Genomic DNA, 25,156 nt, shown 5'->3' with positions numbered 1-25,156 from the left:
TTGATTGGTATAGCACTCTTCCCGCTGGGGAAATAGAGGCAGTGGAAATGGTTTGTGTGGGTGCTGGCCCTCCCCCTGCGGATACTTTGGCACTTTGTGGAGATCCAGTCTTTACACTGACTCTTCTATTGCTGTATTCCTAGATAAGAATTTGTCCCTTGACAAGCTCATAGATGGTGCTAAACATGGTTCAGCATCTCCATGTTCTTGCATCTCCATTCAAGCTGCTGTCCTTGAGAATTTCACCTGTGTAAATCACTTATATTCGTAACAATGATCTGCCTGTATTATATCCAATGCTGTTATTCCAAGAGCATCTTTCTATAGAAAAAGGCATGGTGCACATATGTCAGGAGAACTGCATACATCTCTTCATGGGATAGACAGAGAGACTAACTACAAGTCTTTGGGTTATATGTAAATAACCCAGAGCAACACCAAAGAACACTTAATCATAGTCTCATTAAATGCCATCCCAAAAGTTCTTGGTGTAATTTGGCTAAGCCTGACCCCTATCCTCTACACCCACTCATGCAACTAGAGTATTCCATGTGGGTCTTGGATAATGAGGGTAAGAATTTCAGTCTGCAGGTGAAGGCTGGTTTGTTTCCTGTTTCTTTTCAGGAATTACTAAGGCATCTGCATACAGGTGAAGAGCAGTAGGGCTCACTTCCCTCCTTCTAGACAGTGCAGTTTATGTTCCAGTTAGATCTCCACACTGTGACAACAGCTCCTTCTCATATCAGGAGAGCAATTTTTCTCTGATGTCTTTTATTTAGGGCCTAAATTCAAAGGAGAAAGTGAAAGCCTTTAGTGCTGTAGCTTGGTCACAAGTCCAGTCTTTGTGCTTCTTGAGAGCTAGCATAGGTATGGGTGGGATAAATTCATGAAGTTGCTCTAGATAGAACCTTGGTAAAGGCACATGACAAAAATGGTGTCCTGTGTACCTAGGTAGGTGGGTACTGGGTTCAAACTTGTTTTCTTTCTGAAGTTCAGGACCACTGTCAAATTTACAGCAAATCCACTTAGGACCTTGGGGCTCCCCTTGGTTCTTATCCTCGCTGTAGGTTTAACTTGACCAAGAAGTAATTATATCATTATTTTTTTATGTGGTGCCCTATTACTTGCTTTTCAAAATTGGTTTCTAGCATCTCATGAGCTAACAGCAACAAATGTGTGATTGTAATGTTCACTCCGTCTGGAGGCCTGGGGTTATTGAGGAAGTGGCCACAGACCCATTGCCCACATAATAACTGTTGCTTTGAAGCAACTGAATTGGTTACTGAAATATCTATTGATTATAAGACACCAGGGACCAATAGTAAGACCACAAGAATCCAAAGTGGAAGATTAAATTCTGGTTACATATACATGGTATTTTGTCAGAATTATGTGGCCTGGGGACCCATTCTTTCATAGGTAAAAGAAGTAAAACCTTATTGAGGTTCATCAAGTATTCATCTTAGTTCCATCTATTTCTCAAAAGACAGGCGTCTAGAATATGGTCAGAAAATCAACAGTGTGAGGGAGAAAACTTACAAAGTGGGAGAAAAGATTTGCTAGCTACCCTCTGATATCTAGAACGTGAAAGAACTCAAAAAAAATTAACCCTCCAAAAATAAGTGGCTGATAAGACAGGAAAAAATGTTCAACACCTTTTGCCATAGCAAAATGGAAATCAAAGCTGCTTTGAGATTCCATCTCACGCTAATCAGGATGGCTGTCATCAGGAACATAAAAAAGGGTGGATAGTGATGAGCTGGGGAAGATGAAGGGAAAATAAAACGCTCTACATTGGTGATGGGGACGCAAACTAGTACAACCACAATGGAAATAAGTATGGAATTTCTTATTTTTTAACCCCAAAATACCACTTCTGAGTATATTTCCAAAAGATTTAAGGACATCATACATAGTATACTGGTACATGCAGTGAAATTTACTATAGCAAAGTTCTGGAAACAGTCTACATGCTCATTAACAGTTGGACAAAGAAATGTGTATATATACATGATGGATATTATTTAGCTTACAGAATGAAATCCTGTCCTTTCCAGGAAAATGGATGGAACTTCAAGACTGCTATGCTAAGTAAGATAAGCTAGACTCAGAAAGTTCGGGATCACATGTTTTTCCTTATATGAGAAACTGCAAATATCAGTCAATCAATCAATCATTCAATCAATCTAGAATATAGATTCTTGGAGAGGAAGAAAGAGGAGTGAACAGAGAGAGGTAAAAGGTGTTCAAATGATCAAGGTATGTTATGTGAATGTACCCTCTCCCCAAAATAAATGTGCATTCTGTATTATAGATATGCACTCATAGAAGAAAAAACAATAGACACAAAATAAAATCAATAGTCATGAGAGTGCCCCTCTCCTTACCCCTCCAAGTAGACTGACAGGAATTACCAAATTCATTGTGCAGTTTTAAGACTCATCATCAATGCTCATCTTTGAGGCAAACCTCAGGGCTTTTGTCTTCAGCACCTGGAGTGCTACACTTTTCTTAGCACTGAGGTAATTCTGGCGTGAGACTCTATGACCTCTGCTCTCTCTTCTCCTCAAGTGCTAAGCTAAAATAACAACACCAACTTGTGTTCAGATCTTCGTACTGGTAGTGATTAAGTGAAACAAAACCAGATCCTAGGATTAAAGTGTTCATGAGTCATCTAAAATGCTCCTGCTGTGAGTCTAACAGTCTTAGAATGCTCTACTCTACCATTTCTCCTCCATCCTCCACTGGATAGTTGTCTACCTATAGAGGATACTGTGACTCCTTCCATTTTAAGCTTAGTGTTTGAGTTCCATGGTGTTCTTTCTACCATTTCAACTGTCTTTGTCTTTTCTTATTTTTGGCTACTTCTCTAGCCATTTTTTTTTTCTTTTTCTTTTTTTTTCTGGCTGATGTTCCCCCAGTGGCATTCTGCCCTTGGTTCTGATTGCATATGAATTATTTCACTACACCTGTATCTTGGTGTTCCTCATAGCATTAACACAGTCTTTCATCTTTTTCCTTAGTTTGTGTGCTTGGTTTCCAACTGACTACTAAATAGTAATACCTGCATGTCCTACTGGCACCTAGAATTCATCATGTCTAAAACTGAACTCATACAGCCGGTCAAATAGCTCAGCAGACTAAAGCACCTGCTTAGGCAGACGCAGGGACCTGGGTTTGATCCCTGATGTGCCATGCCAGCCCTGTCTCCAGGGTGCACTGAGATGGTGACTGAGACAGGGCATAGTGGAATGCACTTGTAATCCCTGAGTTTGGGAGGTTGAGAACAGGAGAATCATGAGTCTGATCTGTGTAGTGAGATCCCGTTGACCATTTATACATACATTTAAAAAAATAAAAATAAAATTATAAAAATAAAAATAAAATTATAAAATTGAACTCATGTTTTCTTCCCTTCTCATCGTTTCTTCCTATGATTTTTTTTAAATCAACTTCATCCCCCATTCTTTCTAACATCTCACTTCTAACAAATTCTAATACCATGTAAATGCTACTCTAAGATTTTTCTGAGGTCAGTCTTTTTTCTCTAGAACCACTCCATCTGAAGTTGGGTTTTCATTTTCCATTTGGACTGTTGTAATAGTGCTGACTTCATAATTAACCCTTTGACTCCTGTGATTATCACTTTGAAATATAGATCAGATTATGCCCCTCTGGCAGTGTAGAACACTTAGATACAGCTGCCTATTGCCTAGTCAACAAATTTCTTAGCAAGATATATAAGCCCAATACTGTTACTCATGGTCAATCCTTAATACCCAACACATAAGCCAAGGTCTCCCCACACGGTAGTGTCCAGACTTGTTGGGGTACACCCCTTGGTATAGCCCCCAATGTGGCTCTCTTTCATTTGGCTGTGACACTTTCTCCACCCTTTTCTGTGGAAAACTTCTGTTTTCCTTCCATATCTAGCACAAACATAATTTGTTTGATAAATACTTCTCTCACTTTGCTGCAGAGAATTATTTTTTATCTTTTCTGCAGTGAACTGTGAATACATTGGCAATGCTGTGGTTTCATATCTTTCTGAGTAGCGAATCAGCCCTGCCTCCTCACTGAGCTTTGTGTTTCTTAAGGATAGAGCAGAGCACCAAGAAGTTTTTCAAGCTGGATCACCTGTAGTTGGGGATGCATGGAACACTGGCCGTGTGTTATACTTTATTTTTCAAATTTTCTTAAGCATGAGGAATTGTATACAGCCATCAGTTTTATTTCACTAAGGAAGGTGTAATATCCTAGGTCTAAAACATCTATCTAAATTTGAACTTCACTACTGTTTTCTTCCCTGTTTTCTCATAGAGCTTATATATTTTTTAAAATGGTTGTGCCTTAGTCTAAATAAAGCTATATGTTAGGGTGATATTTGAAAATAAAAGGTAGTAGAATTCTTTAAACTGGAACATCAAGCTCGTTACAGTCAAAGGAGGGAAGAAAGAGGAGCACACAGCGCCTGGCACTTGGCCTAAAATTCCGCCTCCTTGTGTGCTCCCTTTTCTTGTTGTTTTACAGTTCTTCTATGTCTCTCTGCCCATCTAGACTCTGGTATACCTTGAGAGTGAGAAATACACAAGTATGTTTAATTAATCCCGTATCCTACTTCTTTTCCTATTCCTAGCCCATGGTGAGCATTCTATCTGTATGTAGTAATAAGAGCTTCCCATCTGCTAAACACTGAGCAGACAGTACAACACCAAATCTTCGCATCACAGGTAAAGAAGAGTCAAAGAATGCAGGCACCTTTCCCAGAATGCACCTAGCTGGCCAGTGATGTAGCCTGGATTTAATTCTAGTTGTGTCTTGTCCCCTCTGGAAGGGCGGGGACAAATGGAAGGAGGTTGTGCTATTGGCCAGCTGGGGCCACAAGTTCCTGTGGGCCTTAAGTGGAGGTATAGACATGGGCTAGCACAGATTGTAGATCTAAAGATATACAGAAAATGAGAAAAATATTAGAAGGGTCCTGGAGGCCAGAACGATCTTTGCCTTGTCTTGGAGGCTCCTCTGTTGTCTTAATATGGCTGCTTTAGGAAAGGAGTTAAGGGCTCTGGAGACAGACTGCCTGGGTTTGAACCCCTGCTCTTTCACTCCTTAGTTCTGTGGATTTGTTCAGTCCTCCAAACCTTAGCGTCCTGCTCCGTACAATGGGGATGACCATGGTGCTTCCTCATAGGACGTTATAAAGGCAGGACACTTAATGCACAGAACATTCTTGGCACATTTGAAGTTCTTTGGAAGTGTTAGCTGCAGGGGTCACTGCTATCACAATGATCATTGTTAAAAGCCGAGTCATATGTAAAGGGATGTCAAGGATCCCTGTAGCACCTTAGCGTTACTTCAACTGTATGCTTCTGTACAGTTTCAGATATCCTGAGCGGCATCGTGGCATTCCCTTTAAACTAACAAAGACGCTAGAGAATATTTTAAAGTTGAAGGGAACTGTGATCTTCCAAGTCTGTCAGATACCGCATAAACTACTACCGGTCATTCAAGTCAGCCTATAGCGTAACCCTAGATTGCAGCACACTCCTCCGGGTGGTGTCCACTGCTGTCCATTGTGCCTTAAAGGCAGGTTTCCAGCAGCTGTTTTCAGAAGGAAGTACCACATAGAAACTCACACGGAGCAGCAAACAGGGGGTGTCCGTATTCAGCCTGATTCCATGTCTTCTGAGGCTGTGTCATACTCACCCAGAGTATGTATTTTATCAGGAAGTAATTTTATATTTTCAAATGATATAGACATATTATTTTTTTCAGTATCTTCTCTTTCACTCTAATGGGTACTAAATTTTTTGAAATAAAAATATTCAATTATTTGGATGTAAGTAGTTAAGAGCAGTTTTTCTGGCTTAGGGATGCTTTGAAAGGATGCTGAGATTCTAGGGTTGTCAGAACTGGCTCTGGAGGCCAGTACTGACTACAGGTATGAACAGCATACTAAGGTCAAAAGGAAAGAGTTGCAGACTCAAATGTCCAAGTAGTGGAGGCTTTCTGGCTAACATCTTAGGATAAAGGTGCTCAGCAGATATAACCATTTGAGCTGACTTCATGCTGAAGAAAGTTGATTTCATTTATTTCCTATCAAAATGCTACTTAAATTAGAGTTTAGACCAAAACAAACAGAGGCTTACCCGCAAGGCTAATGTCATTGTCTGCATGGAATACATGTTAGGAGTTTGACACTGTGAAAGTATGGTCAAATAATCCCTTGATCATCTAATGTTTCCCAGGAACAAGTCCTTTCCTGCCTTATTTGTGGGATTAATGAGTTATTTGGAGCCACTTTCACCTCTTAGGGTCCACAGGGTCTCATTACGTAGATCAGACTTGTAGTGATTCTCCCATTTTCAGCCTCCCGAGCTCTGGGATTACGGGCACGCACCACCATGCCCAATCTCAATTGCCATCTCAGCACGCCCCAGTGGCAGAAACGGCACAACATGCCTAGGATCAAACTCCGGGTCCCTGCATCTGCCTAAAAAGGCGCTTTAATCCACTGAACTATCTGGCCGGCCCTGGAGCCACTTTCATTTCACTTTTCTTGGGATTTTTTTTTCTCCTCTTCTATCTGCCCATCTGCAGAGTGCCACCTGTTTTTTAGTATCTAAACTCTTCTGAACCTGCCCTGTGACTTAGAGAAAAAACTCCATGAACAGTGGAAGTAGTTTTTTGAGTTGTCTTATAAAATTGTGATATTAACAGTCACAAGTAAAACCTCATCCCAGGACTGTGTGCTTGGTTAGTCTGAGGATCAGAAAAAGGTTTTTCAGTTTGGCGCCTGAGTTGGTGCTGTCCCCTGCTGAGAACCCTAAGTTGGTGGTAGGCTTGTTCTAGGAGAGTAATAAGTATGGTTGTTTAGCAATTGTGTTGTTGAAATTCAGCTCCACTGTGTCTGACAGTATTTATCTAAAATACTTTCCCTGGTGCGTGTTCAAGTTCCAGTAAACCGTGTCTTATTGTGCGACCTTTTCATTTTCTAGTGAAAAGGGATCAGCTCCTCAGATAAAAGCTACAAGCTGGAGTACAGGAAAAATGCGTGCTCAGAAAATCCAAGCATGATTGAAAACAAGATGTGTTAAATCAATGCGGTTTATCGCCTGCCTATTCCCAGCAATTGCTGTTCTAAACTCATTCTGAACACACACCGGATGATAAAAGTTCGGTGTCACAGCACTGGCCGGGGCGGGAGTCTAAGGAAAACATGTTTATCAGACAGGCTAGGTGATTTCGCCCCCCTTGATAACAGTTATTGTCAAAACTCTTTGGGAAGAAATCTGAAGAACAATTATAAAAGTAATATTACTCTTGTTATATCAGAAGATATGTCAGTGGGGAGGAGAATTATGGATTTATCCTTAAATGCTAAGAAAGACAGAGTATATTGGCCTCCGGTCCCTAAACACCATCATCTATTACACAGGGAAAACCATCCTTCTTTTTGCCCTTACAGGAGTAAATCTGGCCTTAAAACCTAATCACAAATGATCCAATTTAAAAAAAAAAAATAATCCAAAGCGAAAGATTAAAAGGCCAAAAATTCATGCAGATTAAGCTTCCGTTTGCTTGAGGGATTTAATTTTGATTTTAAACTTGGAAATCTAAATTAAGCTTCCTGGAAGGCCAGCTGATCACAGCACATCATCCGCAATAACAGGGGCAAGTTTTCTTAACTATCTCACATTTGGAGAGAGCACAGCTTTCCCTAATTGTCAGCTCACCTATTTCCTGTTTTAGATAGAGCGTGAGCCTCCAGGGAAGAAGGGGGCCTGCTCACAAAGAGATGCTCCACTTCTGCCAGGCCCTTCTCACTAAGGACCTTCTAGAAAATACCAAGTGGTTTTGGTATGAAATAGATTGGTTTAATGTATCTCAACAACACTGTCTTTGTCCCGGAAGACTTTACAAGCTCAGAGGTATAGGAGAACCTGATGAGCTAGGAACCGGTTTCTTGATTTCACAGGCAAGTTTAAAATCCCAGGGTAGCCTACCCCAAATATTTTGTTTGTTGGCGTAACGAGTTTTAGTGAAGAAATCAGAGCACTAAGCTGATCCAGATGAGCTATAGTCATTATTCTATATAAAGTCAAGATTTAGGGCTCAACATTCCTGTTACTGCAGGAATTTGGTTTCACACAAATATAGTAAAAGATGAACAATTTAATTAATTTGGTATCAGCACTTGTCCGTATGCTGTAGACTGAGGTTCAGTAATATTAAAATGAAATAGTCATATTGGTATAGTTGCCTGGTGGAATAAGCCCAAGACTCTTGCACTAATTTATGCATCCAGTTTTTCGTGCCTTAGTTTCCCACCTCTCAATTGGCAGTAGTAATTTTTAACCCTTTTGTCACGGGTACATTATAGGAATCTATGAAATAATGTCTATAAAGCTCTTTAATATTACTGGGAAAAGAGTCTTATATGACTTCAGGGTATATTTGAAATGATATCTCTACAAGGACTCATTGGGATCATCAACATCTACTAAAAATCTGCAGAGGTCCTTATAACTTACAGAATAATTGAGTTCAAGATGTGAAATCTTTAGAAATGAGTCCTTATTTGCAGATACCTTTAAAAGTCACCCACTGAAATATAAATCAGTATAAATTTTATGAAGGACAGTTAGGAAATATATGCATGGAAAGACTTGACATATGCATATTTCTTCCTCCAGGAATTTGTCCTGAGTTTTGATCATTATTACTCTCCTTAAATCTGTGAAAATTTGGGGAAGAGGAGAAGGGCACCTATATGCATTTTAATAGAGTGTTTGTTACATAAATTATGATCATCTGTATAATACAATATGCTACAACCATGAGTAGGGTATGTATCAAGATGCATACAATCTATATTGATGCAAAATAGTATTATGAAGATGTCTGAAAGAATACATACATACTAAAATATAAATACTACTTATATATGAGTCTAGACTTTATCAGTCTTTTTCCCATTTTTAAAAAAATGTCTGTATATAATAAGAATGTTTTACTTAGATTTAGAAAGCCAGCCAAATTATTTTACTTTAAAAACAAAAGAAGTCATTCTGCCTTCTTCTATCATTGCTTTTGCCTCTTGAGGAGTTAGTGATTTGCAAACACACACCTACTTTTTATTATTTATTATTTAGTTAGCATTTTGGCGGCATCCTCAGGGTCTTCTTTCTCAGCCTTTGTGCCTGCTGTGTTTCTTCATCCTGGGCGCTTCCTTTTCCAGCTGGCTTGGTGTCCTGGCTGCCTGCTTGGTGTGATCCCTGGTTCTGCTCCTCCAAACAAGGACTTAGCCATTCAAGCTCCTGGGTAGCTCTAATTGATGCCTTTAGTAGAGAGATATAGTGTTTCTTTGCTTAATTTTTGAAACTCAAAGCTGCTGCAATATATCAAAGGGTTTGAAGATGACAGACAAGTTGGGACAGATTTTCCTTTGGCCCCCTATAGGTTGTTTCTGCCCATGTTAGCCTATTCTTGATTCCTTTCCGACTTAAATTACAACTTTTGCCAGTTGTGGAACCTTGATCCAGAAGTTCTCCTGACCTGGGGCAGCCACCAGGCCAGGCCAGAGCAACATTCCACCCTGACAGCAGGGCTCCCCTGGCAAGGAATTTGGGCTTTGGTTTCTCAGGGAGTGTTTCTCTTCTACTGGTGTGATGACCAGCATGATGCTTGGGCACTGAACATGTAGGCAGCTAATGAAATAGTCAGTGACTGCAAACCTAACAAGTGTCTGCATTCACCATGCTTCTGGCTCTTGTTTATGTTTCTGGTTGATTTTTTAATTGCTATATTTTAAAGTCATCTTAAAGATAGGTTTGTGAAGATAGCTTGCTGTTTTATTGTTTACTTCTGGCTGTTAATTTAGTCACTGAGGGAAAAATGGGGCCATTATGGAAGCCAAAGGCTCTGCCTAGCACATATGCAATAACTCTCATACACAGAATGGATCTGCCTCGAAGGCAAATGCTGGACTGTTCCTCCTTTACTTCAAAGTTGGAGTAGTCACCGGGGAAGGTTGGAGACCCAGGTGTTGGTTTTATCATTGTCTAGGCTATGAGGTTTTATTTATTACTTGGCATAGAGTCTACATATTTGTTTGGACATTAAATGGCAATAGAATATAAATATTACCTTCCTATTATCTGCCTTTCTTTTCATTTCCAGTCAAAATGACATCATGTCACACGACCATTAAAAAAAGGAAATTAAAACCTCAGAACTATGTTAAAGCTCTGAAGTGAGACGCTGAGCTGTAAAGGCAGGGGACTCTGCTTGCTCACACTCGAAAGGCACCCGAGCGCTTTTCTCAGTGTCTGGGAAAGTTCCTTTCCAGGTGCTCAGCTCATTTCCACTGTGTCCAAGAATAAGTACTCAGAGATTGCAGAGGATGAGGGGTGATTGTTTTTAATTATAAGGAAACCCCAAATACTGAACAATCGGTGTTCATAACTATCAGTACATCTATCTTGATTGCAGGGTTTTCATTTGCAAGTGAATTCCCTGAAAGAGAATTTTTTTTTTAACTTATCATGTTTGTGAAGTGGATCTCCTTTAAAAGCAAAAAGGCCACATGTACATTTGGTTAAAATGTATCCGTTACTAAATGTCTTAGTTAAATTTGATAATCTTATGATTAGTATTAGTCTATGAAATCTAGTTGTGTTATCTAAGCTTTTTTTTGCAGCTAGCATTTCATGCTGCATGAAAATTTGGACATTGTAAAAATAACTCGCAATAACCAGTGATTTTTCTGTCCTGGTCAGCACTTGGGTGGAAGCCCATGAGAAGAGAGGCTTAATAGAGACTGGTTCAGAGTGGAAAGTTACTGGTTTCCTTTAGGGAATCTATGATGACGAGCTAGGAAGGAACTCAAAGTCATTTATAAGTAGCTGCACTGCACTCAGAGGACTGGTTTGATTTTTAAAGCCATGTAATTCACTGTTTTTTGAAAAAATAAATCTAATGTAACTGTAATGCCAACCCTATGTGCACAGCGCACTTTTCTGCTCAGTATCCGTGGCCAGTAACCTTTCATAGCTGTGCACGAGAGGGCCTTTCGCACATCTCACCTTAGACACGTGCCCTGCCAAACAGCATCTGACCTTGTTTTGCATGAGATGAAAGTTTCAAGTTTATGCTGGCTTGCTGCACTCAGCTCTGCAAGGTTCTACCAAGCTTTTTCTGTGAATATCTACCTGCCAGTAAATATGTTTGAAGGGGTGAGTGCACGGCGTCATGAATTCCACTGTATGTGGCTCCACAGTAGTCTGACCTGTGCCGAAGCTCTTGTGCCCTTCAGTGTAATGTGCCCCTATGATAGGCTTCATCAGAAACAGGAGCAGAAGAGGTAAGTGAGGGAGACAGGACAGTGGACAGTTGCTCGGTGGGAGAATCCTGGGCGAGAGTCTGAGCACAGTTCCAACTCTATGGAGTATTCCAGTGGCTTGTGATGTTGTGATTCAAAACAGCTAATTCTTACAAATGTATATGGCACACTCTAAAACTGGATAATCTGATGCCTTTTAAATTTTTAAATTTTTTTTTATTTATTTGAGAGAGAGAGAGAGAGAGAGAGAGAGAGAGGTGTGTGTGGCCAGCTCAGCCCACCAGGGGGCGGGGCTGGCTGGCATGTGGTGCTAGGGATTAACCGCAGTCCCTGATGCTTTGCCAAGCTTGTTCTAAGTAGGTGCCTTAGACCACTGAGCCATCTCTCCAGCCCATGAGCCATCTCTCCAGCCCCTGATGCCTTTTAGAATTCAAAAATGCATACCTGGGTCCCACTTTATTCTGAAGATTTAGGTAGTAAGATTTCTCTATTCATAGTAAACCAAATCCCTGAGCCTTTCTGATAGGGCAACGCGGTCTCAAATCCTTTCCGAGTGGAGGTGTTCAGAAGCAGGGCCACACAGGCTGGTCTCATGGTTCTATTCCTTGTGCAGCTCACACCTGGATCTGTTTTTCTGTTTTCAACTGAAGTCACTCAGGCTTCCTTATTTGTCAGTAATTATGGCCAGTTAAGTTGTTTTTCCTTTTTCTACCAGATCCTGGGAACTGCCCCCGTTGGTAGGGGAGAGCACTGAGCATTCGCACTTCTACGGGGGCTCCTTGAGCCCTGCACTCAAGTACAATGAGGTCACTTTGTTGAAGAGTTAACTTTATATTACATTCTTGCAGAGTAGATGTGTGTCCCTAAGGTACAACCGGCCCCGCTGATGCAATAAATATACCATTCTTTATGATTCCTTCCCATTACCCTCTCTGTTGATTTTCAGAGAGTTTACGAATAGTCACGTATTTATACAACTGGCCAAAAGTATACTACTTATTTTTCTTATGGTTTGTAATAACCCATGCCAGGTTATTAAAGGGTATGCAGACCCCTTTTAAGGCAGAGTTTCTTATGTCATTACTTTATATAAGCAGGTCAAGTTCCAGCTCAGCAATAATCTCTTGTTCTTAACCTTTTTCTCTGATTATAAAAATACGTGTTCATTATGGAAAACATAGAAAATGTACGGAGTAAAGAGGGAGAAGAGAAACACCTTCAGGTCTGCTACTCAGCAACAGCTAATGTGCAGCAGTTTGTACAAGACAACTTCGCTTTATTCCATTTGTGCTCATTTAAAAAATTAACCCTATTGTACATATGCTCTCATAATCTGCTTTTCAAGTTAGTAGCGCATGTCAGGAAAAAATGCTTCCCTGTGACATTGCTTCTGTGGACCACATCGTATTCTGTTCCATGTGTCCATCATGTTCTATTCTGTGGCATCAGTTCTGTTTTTATCATGTTCTGTCCCGTTTGACATTATATTCTCTACCCTGCTCCCTTTCCAAGATTTTTCATCATTTTTTTTCCCTAGGGGGAGGATTGTGTTTTTTAAGCAGTAATCTTTATTAGATGCCTCCTTCCGCTTAGTAATTGATTTAATATTTTTTCTGTAGTCAGTGGCATCAGCGAAATCACTAGTTCCTTTGCACTCAGGACAGCGTGCTTTGTCTTGCTGACCATTATTGTGAGCCTTGTTGTTAGCACTAGACAATTCCTTTGTAAAACTCCATCCCTACACTGACTGCCGGCCAATGGGTTTAAAAATATGAGCAGAAGGCAAATCATTAAGGCAAGGCAAATACATCACGGGCTTTATCTTACTGTTTAAAATATATCCCTCTCTCATAAGTACACTTTCACTGAGCAGAATTTTTTTGAGTAATGAGTTTAATATGTCTATTTCAGTTACTTTTTGTGCTAGCAGAATGATGTCTCCTCAGTTCTTTAGCTATTAGTTGCTTATGACATTTGAATTCATTCTTTTAATTGTTGATAGCGTCTGTCATTTTGCTGTGAGTTAGCCTTGTAGCAAGAAATCACATCATCCCCTAATATAGATTAGTCTTTTCAATTAAGAGCCACGAGCATCTAGACACAATAGGACTTCATTATGCAAATGATTGAAGGGGTGGGTCAACCATTCAGATTTTATTGGTGGCTTAGACTGGTAAGATAAAACTAAGAATTAGCATTTTTAGGGTGCTGAATTATGTTTTCAGACACTAAAATAATGCATTTAATTGTCTCAAGCTACTATTTATGGTTAAACATTTAATTGGCAATAATTATTATGGATAGAGGTAAATATTGTAAATAACTTAAACCTCAGCCTCTTTCTTGTCATATGCATTCCTTGATTAAATACCACAGATTTTACAAGGAAGCATGTCCCTGTGTAAAGAATTCTATGGCTCTCACTCTAAAAGTATACTTTGAAAAAAGAATTCTCAAGGGTTAGAAAGTAATAGCAGGAATAATAAATATTGTGCTTTAACTCAAATAGTAGTATAGAGAGGTTTGGTACACCTGGGTGTAGTTGTAACCAACTTCTAGAAGAGATGGGTTGACAGTTTACTGCTTGGAAAGGGTGCAGGATTTGCTAGCTTTATATTTGCACAAAAATGATTATGTTATCCTAAATGAAAATGTGGCTTTATTAACAACTGTAGTAAGCATTGCATTTGGGAAAAATCTTTTTAATAAAAAGTTGCCTGAAGTTCACTCCAACTTAAAATATACAAGTGTGGAAAAAGTACTTACTCTGATTTATGTGTCTTTCGGGGGTGTAATTATTGGCTTTTTACTCACCTATGTAAAACAATGTACTTTTGTAAATGGATTTCTGGCCACTTTGTGCAGGTTTTCTTTTTCCTTTTTTTTTTTTTTTTTTTTTTTTTTTTTAAAAGTAAGCACTGTCAATCAAAGAATTTTAAGGTTTATTTCCTCTTTAGAAATGATTGATAGCCTTTTAGATTTACAAGTTGACAAGTTAAAGGGTTCTATTGGTATAATTATGTACTAAATTCACAGTCTTTCAATTTAAATGTCCTTTTAAAACCGCAAGATTATCATACCTGTATTTTGAAAAGTGGGCCAGTCAGTTTGGGTTGGTACACAAATTGCTTCCATTAGCCTTGGGACCTATTTGAATTTAATACAGTTTTTTAAAGTTAGTAGTAGTATGAATCTTACTTTTAAAATTTAGGTTAATGGAAAATGCATTTAAAGTAAAGCATGTGGCAACTGTTTTTTAATGTATAGCTGAATGCTGGAATGACAAAAACTGTCTTTTTATTCAGGAAGCGAGAAAATGTGTGGTTGAATACTCTGTCTGGTTAAATTTTTTTTTAAAAAAGCTTTACCTCCCCACTATTTACAGGATAAAGCGTAAAAGAATAGAAGATAGAGCTACCACGTTTCCTACATTCTCAGATGAGACATGCTAAAGATATTTTGTGTATCATGGAGGAATTCTTGAAAATGATAGACCAGACTGTGCTGTGTTTAATTTAAGGGAGTTTAATTAATAGGGGCACAGCAAGGCCAATTGTCTCCAAATGTTATTATAATTCTGCTCTTGGAGTCTTTTAAAGAATTATTCTTGGGCTCTCAGTTACTCTACACTAGTACTCCATATGGATTTTTCTTTTTCTTGAAATAATACCAATGTTGGTAGAAGGCGGCTTTGTAATTTCAGATGTGAAGTTTGGAACCAGGGCATGTTCAATACCTAACTCTTTACAGACTCTATCATGCGTCTCAGAAAACCCTTATCTATCCCTCCCCTGAACCCATCGTCTTCTTACAGCTCTCAGTGCATAGAAGATGCTAGGCTAACAGGGTCCGCTGTGGTGCACTCAAGGTTTTGAAGTAACTTTCAGCAGAGACTTTTAGTTCTCCTGCTGTAGGGGTAGCCGTCCACTCAACAAGCCCTTGTGTGCTTTGATCTAAGCTTCTGAACTAAACCAAATGAATGCTAAAACCTCATATTAAATATCAGCTTACTTTCTGTTCGTGATGAGAAAACAGAATTCTGTAAGTGGATTCCCTCCGTGACAGGTAGCAGAAGATGGTGGTGGAAGCGATCGCAAAGAGAGCCTTCCTATGGGTGCTGGCTGACCTCATTCGAGAATGTCAGCGAAACTACACACTTCCCAGTTATTTCTGCAGCACCTATTTTGCAAACCTTGTTCCGCTCTATTTCCTGATGATGTTCTAATTGTTTGCCTTCTTCATTGCAGCACTCAACGAACCTACCATCGATTATGGTTTCCAGCGATTACAGAAGGTCATTCCCAGGCATCCTGGTGACCCTGAGCGTTTGCCAAAGGTCAGGATATCTCCTTTTTCTATTATGGTATCTGGAAAGTTGGACTTAAATGATTGGCAAAAAAATGATTGGATGAAAATTAATGTAAAGATAACAAGCTCATATTTTTGTGCTTTGTGGTTTTGGTTCCATAAGGCAAGAAGTAATAAAAGTAAGCCCTATGTGCTAGGCATTGCTGTGCTTATTTTAGCATACATTATGTCATTCATCATCTCAAAATTCTCTGAGGTTAGTACTATTAACATTCCTATTTTCAGGGAGAAAATAATGAAGCCAAGGGAGCTTAAATAATTTGTCCAGGACTGTACAGCATGTAAATTGCTAAACTGAAATTTAAACCAGAGTCTGGGTTATTCACCATGTCGTAGCAGTTCCTGTGACCAAAAAGAACACCCACTTTTTAACTACACAGGGATCTGCTCTTACCCTTGTTGCAGATAGAAAGAGCTCGAAAGATAAATTACTGGAAGATGTCACTGGACAGATAAGACAGCCTCTTTCATCCTGAGATATCTTTGCCCATTTAGGAAGCATAAATATATGAGAAATGTAACAAAAACTTCAAGTCAGAGTAACAGGTGATATACAGCAAGATGTGGTTAATTACTATGAGTGCAGGAGGAGGAAAATGGACCTTTATGGACCATTACATACCCGAGGAACTTGGGCCCTGTGTGAGAGAGATCGGCAAACTCAGTGCTCACAATAAAAACCAGTACTGATCATTAATAAAAAAGCAACCAGGGAGATAGCAACCAGCTGTGGAGAGAGCTCAGTGGTCTAAGCACCTGCCTGGCAAGCACTAGGACTCAAGTACAATCCCCAGGACCAAATACCATGCTGGCCCCCAGAAGGGCGCGCTGTGCTGGCCCTGAAACTGGGTGTGGTGGTACACACCTATGATCCCAGCACTGTGGAGGCTGAGACAGGAGGATCATTATGATTCTGAACTTTGTACCAAGACCCTGTATCAAGTAAATAAATACATACATTAAAAAAAAAGAAACCAAAGTTTTTGAGAACCCAGCACAGACAGCAGTTAGATACTAAAGTTCAAAGTACTGAGTTAGTTGAGCTGCTCTTTCCTGTTCACTGGCAGCAAGATACAAAGTCATTAATGACACAGGCGATAGTCATCAAATTGAATGAGTAGTAGCTGAGAGGTCCATTTCTTGCCAGAGCTGATCGAGAGCTTTGTCATGTCTGGGGCCATGCATTCTCATAGAGCATGTACAGAACCAAAGCTGATATCCTTCCTAGCTCTACAGACCTCCTTGAGCAGTCAAGTCTACATGATAACCTGCCTAGGCCCTGGCTTCCTCTGCTGGCATAGTCACCAGCTGGGTCAGGTCCTGCCTGCAACTCAACTGCCCTTCATGCCAATGCACAGATGTGTGTGTGTGAGAGAGACACAGAGGCAATGCCTGCCCACAGAGGAAGGACCTTGACAGGCACATATATATGTGGACTATCCCGATCTCAGGGGAGAACCACCTGGCTTTCAGGCTCAGCCCCAGAACACATGTGTATGGGTGGCAGTGCTGTTCACTTTGGCTGAAACTTCTTCAAAGCCCCTCACCTGAGGAGGAATCTTACAAAGTGTCAACACGTTCACATCATTGTCTTTCACATCCTCCCTTTCCTTGTTGACCTTAACTGATTTTAGAGAGCAACTACTCTCTGCACAGCATAGATGTCAGTGCAGAAAAGAGATTTACCTTTAGGTCCCTCTGTCTGGCAAGAACATACCTCCCACGTATTGCCAGGGGTGGGGCATGGGTAAAATGATCTGCATCTATCCAATGGTCAGCACTTTAGCTGGCTTAATGGTGAAAAACAGAAGCACGGACAAAATCCTAGGTCCTCAATATTCTCCCTTAAGGAAGCATCTTCACTTTATATTTAGCACTTGAGTTAGCATCTGATATTGAGGATCTACTGGGTGGGTTGAAAGGACAGACTGGAGAGTCAGGTTAGATGGACAAGGTGGGGGTCAGAGCCCAGCCACTTGCTAGCGAGGCAACTGAGGTCAAATTTCTTTACCTTCCTGTGCCTTAATTTGGAATGTCCTATCTTGTCAGGTTCTTAAATTTTTCTTGGTACTCAATAGAAGGCAGTTATGCTTATGTGCCGGTTGCCTGAGAGTGGAGCCCTTGCCTGTGACAGGCCCTCTACCCAATCTCTGCTCTCAGGGAACCCTAATCCTGTGAGGAGATGGGTGTCCTCTGTGCCTCATTTTCTTCATCTATGAAGTGACCATAGTAATCATACAGCTTATCATTGCCCCTCTAACAACTTTTATTCAAAAATCAGAGATAAAGGTGATTTCATGGCTGAGATCTAAAGAAGCTAAGTGATATTTTTCTTATCTGTGTTTAAAGGAGAGACAAAGGGATGTGAGGTTGAGTTGTGTGTACTTACTTTTGAAAATATTTTCACAGTTGCATGTTATGTTCAGAAATGTTGGACAAATAGCAGGCACGTGTCACTGTGTCCCTGGTGGCTGATGGGGAAACACTCAACCCCCTTTTCCTGGGTTTAAGAAGAGTAATCAAGGACACAATGGATTTGTGTGTTAAGGAAACACTCTGCAGCTTGCATCCAGCCACTTGACTGTGCAAGGATTGAGGCCAGAGCCCACCCCAGGAAGCTCTCAGGGTGACTCAGAGCCCAGTGTCTGTCCTCCTGGCTCCGAATGTTAAGGTGGTGCAAGGGTTCAAGGGCAGGGTCAGGAAGTGGCGGATGGAGCCAGCACAGAGTATTCCTGTGGACTTGGGAGATTTATACCCCCACCGTCCATTGTTAGGGGGATGAAAATGGGCTCCACCTTTCTCAGAATCATGGTCAATGTTTGTCAAACAGGAGTGCTTCCGTGAGCTCTGGACCACACACCTCAAAAAACAAACTGCACTTTATTAAACCCATGTGTTTGTGAATAGACAAAGCTAGATTCATACAACCACCCACATATCCTGTCAAATGAAACTGCTCCAAAGACCAAACAGATAGCTTTCCATAATAATATGCCTTTGTATCCAGGCTTATGCTTTTTCAGAGAACTTGGACATGCTTTTATTGCAGTCTCTCTTTCAAGAAAAGCTAGAAAAGCTGACATTTTTCACATTTCCCAAATAGGAGCAAGCGTAATAGTCCGTCTCTGAAAGTGACCATCGTGATAGCTGCTATACACACACATTTTAAATACGGTAATTATGCGAGCCCTAGATGTTTTTTGGTTTCCTTTTGCTTATGCTCATGGAGAAAGCCAGACTAAGAGTTCTAAATCATAGCTCCGTGTTCTGTGTCACCACACTTTTCTTCTGCAGACCATGGCAGGAGAGGGAGGAATGTGACTTTAGGGTCAAGGATGGGTTTTCTTATGATGTAGAGGTGAAGGGCGCAGGGGCATTGTGGGTCATAAATGCTGGCCTCCTGAGGCTCACAGTTATGATCCAGAAACCCCAGGCAAGGTGCTGCCTTGGTTCTGAAGGCCAGGGCACTGCCCGTTCCTTTCAGTTTCTAGTTCTCTTCATGAGGGGCCCATGAGCTCTAGCTCCTAAGCAGTGAGAGTAGACCTTGAGCCCACCATTCCCTGTGCTAGCTGTAAACCCTGAGATGCACGATTGGTCTACTGCTTGGTGCCTAGTCTAAGTCAGGCACTGTTGAAGGCTTTCACACACCATGGAGGCCAAAACAGAGATCTCTTAAGCCAGACAGACCAGGATTATGGAAACCAGATCCACCACTCGGAGCATGCTGGTCTTAAGGCTCAGGTTTCTCTTCTGTAAAACAGCTACCCCGCAGTATTGTCAGGAATTAGGGAGATAATGTACACAGAGAGGGATTGCTGCATTCAGGGAGACATAATAAACCAGGGCCAATCATCCTGGCACAGTGTGCGTCCCCTACTCCACAGACAAGGACTCAGAGCCCCAGAGGCTGGAGATTTCTGGGATGTTATAGCAAGCAAGCAGGAGAGCTGCGCTATAAACTCAGGGCCCTGGGCTCAGAAGCCTCACTGGGCCCACCATGTTGAATTCCCATGTTTTTCCTTCTAACTCGGTAACCCAAGTAATTCCTCCTCTAATCTAGATTAACTCCTCTCTCCTGCTCCTCCTCAGAACCCAGCTCCTGTCTGGCTTAGTCTCCGCAGCTTTCTCTCCTCCCTCCATGGAGAGAGGCTGGCATAGCAACCTCCACAGGGCAAACATTTTTCTTCCCCCAAGAGTCAGTCCCTCTTTTAGAGAAAATAAAGCAGTTTGAGGAAAGTAACAAAGGCTGCATTTGTGTATTTTGCTTTATGGAGCTGAAAATATCTGGTAAATTGATCCAGCGGGAGTAATAAATACACATTACTTTATCTTGTTCTTCGTGTCCTATACCCCTGAGCCCTGATAGAACAACACCACTTAATAGACTTAAAAAAGAGTAATTACACTCATTGGTTGTGTGATTTTTCAGTCCTCCCAGCCCTGCCTGACCTTCTAATTTAGCTCACCGTGTCTAACTAATGCATTTATATTCATCTTTTATGAAGCATGTATAATACAGGCTCAACTGTAAAGGCTTTTTCAAGCTGTCTTCCTCAGTTTCCAATCTGGTGAGTAGTAGGGAGGACAGAGCAACCCAGGTCTACACATTCACATGTACAGAGAGGACGTGTACATGGCTGGAAGCATTTTTTTGTCCTTTATGAAATATAATAAAAAGTATTTATTACATTTTTTACTTTAAAGCTTTTATATGTTCTAGCATTATTTACAGCTAAACATGCAGGCAAAAGATGTGTTTTAAAAATGATTACTGTTAATGTTTCTGCTTGTCAGAAGCGCTTAAATTTTCCTGCACTTTGTCTAAAAACTTCGTACTGTTGCCTTTTAAGAACAACACATTTAAAAGATCTTGGAAGTTAGATTTGCAAACACTGCTGACAGTTTGTGATGAATGATATTGCAAAATTTGCAAGATGTTTGTCATTTCACACAGCCGACATATTAAGGAACAGATTAAGAAACTCGAAACCCCTATGGAAAACAATCATCCCAAACAAACCTCAGCTAAACCTTGAACCCCGAGAGCGCGCCCAGGTCTCTACCCGGGTTTTCTCTCCCCGCTTCTCACTCAGCCCGCAGAACCCGATTGTTCTCAGTGCATTTTCTCTCACCATATGGTCTCCTCATTATCATACACTAAGAGTCCATATGGGGAACTTGTGAAATGAACTGTATTCATTTTAACTGCCAGATGAGCAGCCTTGTGCTTTGCAAGCCTAGCTTAAGTCATCTGCTGTCTTCCTGTTGTTATGGCAACACGGCACCAATAAAAAATTCTAATCTACTGTAAGTGATCACAGTATTTTAAGTGCTCGCCTATAACTGCCCTCAAAGGAGAGGAGACAGGAGGGCTTCTATTCATCCAAGAAGGCAAGGGTTGCTCATTCCAGCAGGTGTCAGTACACAAGCTAGTTGCCCAAGGGGGTAGGGTGTATGCCAGCATGGCCAGGGAGCATGTGAAGTGTCAGGCAACTGGACTCAAGAGGGAAGAAGGGTAGACAGGACAGGTAGTAGGTCCTATGGGTGGGTCTTCAAACACACTGACTGTGAAACACCCTAGTTGCTCTGGGAGATCCACTCTTCTGCTTTTGCTGTGGAGCCTGCATGAATAAAATTGAAGGTCTGGAACAACGGAAGAAGCCAATTCTGTGGTAGCCTCTTTTCATTGGCATTCAGAACTCTCAGGCTCCATGAAGCAGCTCTTCCTGCACATGAGAATTCGTCATTTCAAACACCAGGCTAATTAAGATTACCTTCAAGTAATGGAAGTAGGGAGCAACATTCTTCAATATAAATCATTTTCACCTCCACGGGCCACATGATGTGTTACCTCTCTATCGCTCTGTCTGTATTGAAAGTGAATGTTTATAGTCTCAGTTCATCAGTTCACATTAGCCTCATGCTGAATATTTAAACACAGAACAATTTGAACACACCATGAAGGAAGACAGTGACTACACTTTCATTTGGAACAGCAAGGGCTCATCTAATAATAATTTAGTAAATCAGCCATTTAGTGGCTCAGTTGTGCGCTGCATTGTGCCAAATAATATTCAGTTCAAGGGTACACTTGCAAAATTGAAATTCAGACTCCAGTTAGAGGCACTGTTTTTGCTCAGCAGAGAAATGAGACCCAAAATCGCCCTCCCTAAAGAGCATTCGTGTTCAGCGATTTATCATAAATACAGAGCTGGGGCAAAATAAAACTGGAGTTGGCTGTATACAATGTATTCTAATTATGCTTTTATTGTTTTAGTCTTTCTACAAAGACTATCAGTAATTCAAAACCTGGAGTTGCATCTGTGAAAATACAAATAAGAAATCTTTCATAACCACATTGCCTCCTAGCAGAAAAAGGGGGTGACTAAGGATTTCAGTAAAGGATAAAGAAAAATTTTATTTCTGTGTCTTTCTCTTGTATTAGGTGGCACTCTGACTGTCTGTCTGTCTGTCTCCTCTCCTCTTCCTCTCTCTCCCACCTCTCATTTTCTTTTCACTTTACATTGACACAGGGTCTTGGTAAGTTTCTCTGGGTGGGCTTGAATTTACAATCCTCCTTCCTCAGCCTCATAGAATGCTGAGGTTACAGGCCTATATCAGCATGCCTAGATTATTTGCTTCCTTTTTTTATTTAAGGAAACTATATTAATACGACATTCAGATATGAAAGTAACTTCAAACAAAAAACACAGAGGCACGTATAAATCTTACACTATATCAACTCGAAAAACCACTCAAGTTTGATTCCAGGAAACATTTTGTTTCTGTGTTCTGTTGTCAAAAACTCAAACTTCGGAATGCGGTCCATTTTTCCCCCGCTTGTCTATATTTGTCAAAAAAGTTATAGGCAAATTCCATTCTCCATTTTAATCCCATGTTCAGTGTAGGCCTTTGGGAGCCCTGCCCTACAATTTACACTGCTTTTATTGCTGCAGTTTAGCCTAGAATGTCCTAAGTAGCCACGAAGATATATACAGCAGTGTGTGTGTGTGTGTGTGTGTGTGTGTGTGTAACTCTGGGAAAGAAGTTATAGCTACATTAAAAACCCAAAGATCCCTCAAAATAATAATTCTCACCTCTTTAAACTACTTTTGGGCCAGCTAAATAGTTCAGTGGATTAAAGCGCCTGCAAGCAGGCACAGGGGCTAGGGGTTTGAGCCCCAGGCCTGCTGTGCTGGCCCAACCCCCAAGGCACTCTGAGATGGTGATTGAGACTGGATGTGGTGGCACATGCCTGTAATCCCAGCTCTTGGAAGGCTGTAAACAGGTGGCTCTCTATGAATCCAATCTAGTAGCAAGACCCTGAACACCCTGTAGACCCTTCCCTAAAAAGTACAAAAAATAAAATAAACTACTTCTGCTTAGCTCACTTGTAGTAAATGATTTTGGTGTTTTTTTTTTACTGTATTATACCCATTTTAGAGATGAGGAAACTGAGATTCAGAGAGGAGTAAATGGAAATTTTTGACTGCACCATGCTTCATCACCATAAGTCCATTCAGAATCTTCTGTAGTGGTTTGCAAATAGGGTTATGACTTAAGTAGTACTCAAGGTACACAATCCACACAGACTGTAAGCATATAGGTAGCTTACTAAAGTTCTCTGGAAAGTAAGCAAAGATTATCCATCAATACTAGTGCTGGCTATTGCGTGAGACGCAGTAACAGTACTCAAATGCAACTAGTGCTGGTATTATCCTTTTACCAGCGAGGAAACAAAGGTACACAGTAGACTCTGCTCCTCTGCAGGACAGCATGGATCTGAGCCACATCCCTTGCACTAGAGGCCCAGAGCCACACAGTCAGCACTGCCTCCTAGAATGAAGAAAAAGGAATTTCAAGGAGAGGCATTTTTGCAAGCTAATCGCAAAATCCCTCAGCTTGGATGGGAGGAGGAGGGAATCTGTGGCATCAACTGAGGTCAGCTCACGAATGGCTGAGCTAGGCGAAAGTGGCGGCAAGAATTAAAAACACACCCAGACAAACCTCAGACATAATTCTCTTGAGCTGCAGCCTCATTGTGGTGAGGACTCGTAAGACCAGTCATCCAACACCTGAGTTCTGGAATTCTCTCAAGTTCTTTTTTAGCACTGAGCACTTGATGAGGAAGATTCAGTTTAACCTACTTGGTATCACAGCCTGTATGAGGGGCAATGAGTGTAATTACTTGTGAATTTAAGTAGCAAGAGGAGGAACAAAGGGCAAATTCATTTCCACCTCCCAGCCACCAGTCTTGTCCTCTTAAACCCCAAGCCCTGAGGAGCAGAGACATTACAAGGTCTTAAGCCTGCTCGCTATTTTCAGCCCTGAGTTAGGCTTCAGTTGTGCATTGGGGTAATGAAAGTCACAAGCTCTTGCAGTCTGGAGCTGGTGCATTTTAATTGCAGTGGTACTCAATGGCATCTATAAAGCCTTGAGAACCATCATTTACAAATATCGTTCAACTAAAGGTACATAGAATACCTGATGATAGTCAACAATCTAAGAAGCAAAAGGAAACTATAGTTTGCCCCCTTTAGTATGTTTAAAATACAGTATAGTCCCAGCAGGAGCTAGTCCAAGTTTAACTATAGTAGATGTCCAAAAATATCCATATACTGTATTTATTTATATGCATCTATATACATACCCACACATACACATATATGACAAGTATATCTTAGTGTTTACTCAGTGGTCCTTTTTTTTAAAGCTAGATATTTATTCTGCCTTGCCCTAGGGAAAGAGAAGCCATAGTCAGAAGATAAAGAGAAACAGAAATAGTTAATTTTTGCCTTTTTTTGTGTTTCTAAAAGGCCAGGCCTTGGCGACTTAAAGGTGACTTAAAAGATTTTCAAGGGTAATTCTGACTCTAGGCAGTTTTTGTTTCATGTGCTGACTTTACAACCTGCCCCTGAAAAAGGCACCTCTGTCCAGCGCTTTCTCTTTCAGCAGAGACTTTTATCCTGATCAGAAAGTCGATTTCCAAGGCCACTCGGCAGGACCTACCCTAGCGCGCTGGTCTTAAACCAGTACAATGAATTGGAATAAGAAGAGCCGGCTGGAGGTGACCGGGTTCAGCTCTGTTCCTCAGAGCAGGTCACAGCCACAAGGGTGCAGACAGCGTTCCTCACTGTATTTGTGGCGGGGAGCGCCCCAGGTTCCCATTCACCAATTATGATGACACCATTTAGCAGGGAAGGCCAGGAGACCAAAGAGAGGCGGGAAAGAAAGCCATTGTCACCGCTCTTCACAGGCATATCTGTTTTCACAATTTACACTTAACTGCTGACACCAGAAAAGTCCAAAATTTTGGTAAAATGAAGCAAGTGCAATGTTTCTTTTATGAGATCTCCTTGCCGGAAGGCCAGGTTGGCACCTCATGGAGACCAAGCTGAGTTATCCGTCCTAGTGAAGTCAAGCTGTCCTAGCTAGCTTCTCAGAGGT

At 41.0% G+C, this 25,156-nt stretch overlaps 1 protein-coding gene across 3 annotated transcripts in view; it reads left to right on the top strand.

The window, feature by feature from the left end:
- The window catches only part of Ebf1 (early B cell factor 1), a 402,224-nt gene that overhangs the window by 350,400 nt on the left and 26,668 nt on the right, over nucleotides 1-25,156 (top strand). For all 3 annotated transcript variants that reach the window (XM_012514323.2, XM_004629396.2, XM_023713136.1), the window contains one exon: nucleotides 15,589-15,677. In XM_012514323.2, the coding sequence (XP_012369777.1) occupies nucleotides 15,589-15,677 (89 nt within the window). The remainder of the gene's footprint in view (nucleotides 1-15,588; nucleotides 15,678-25,156) is intronic.

Source organism: Octodon degus, unplaced genomic scaffold, assembly GCF_000260255.1.
Source record: "Octodon degus isolate 3935 unplaced genomic scaffold, OctDeg1.0 scaffold00029, whole genome shotgun sequence".
Classification (NCBI taxonomy): Eukaryota; Metazoa; Chordata; class Mammalia; order Rodentia; family Octodontidae; genus Octodon; species Octodon degus.
Note: the sequence above shows the minus strand (reverse complement) of the source record. Positions and strands in the feature narration are given on the sequence as shown.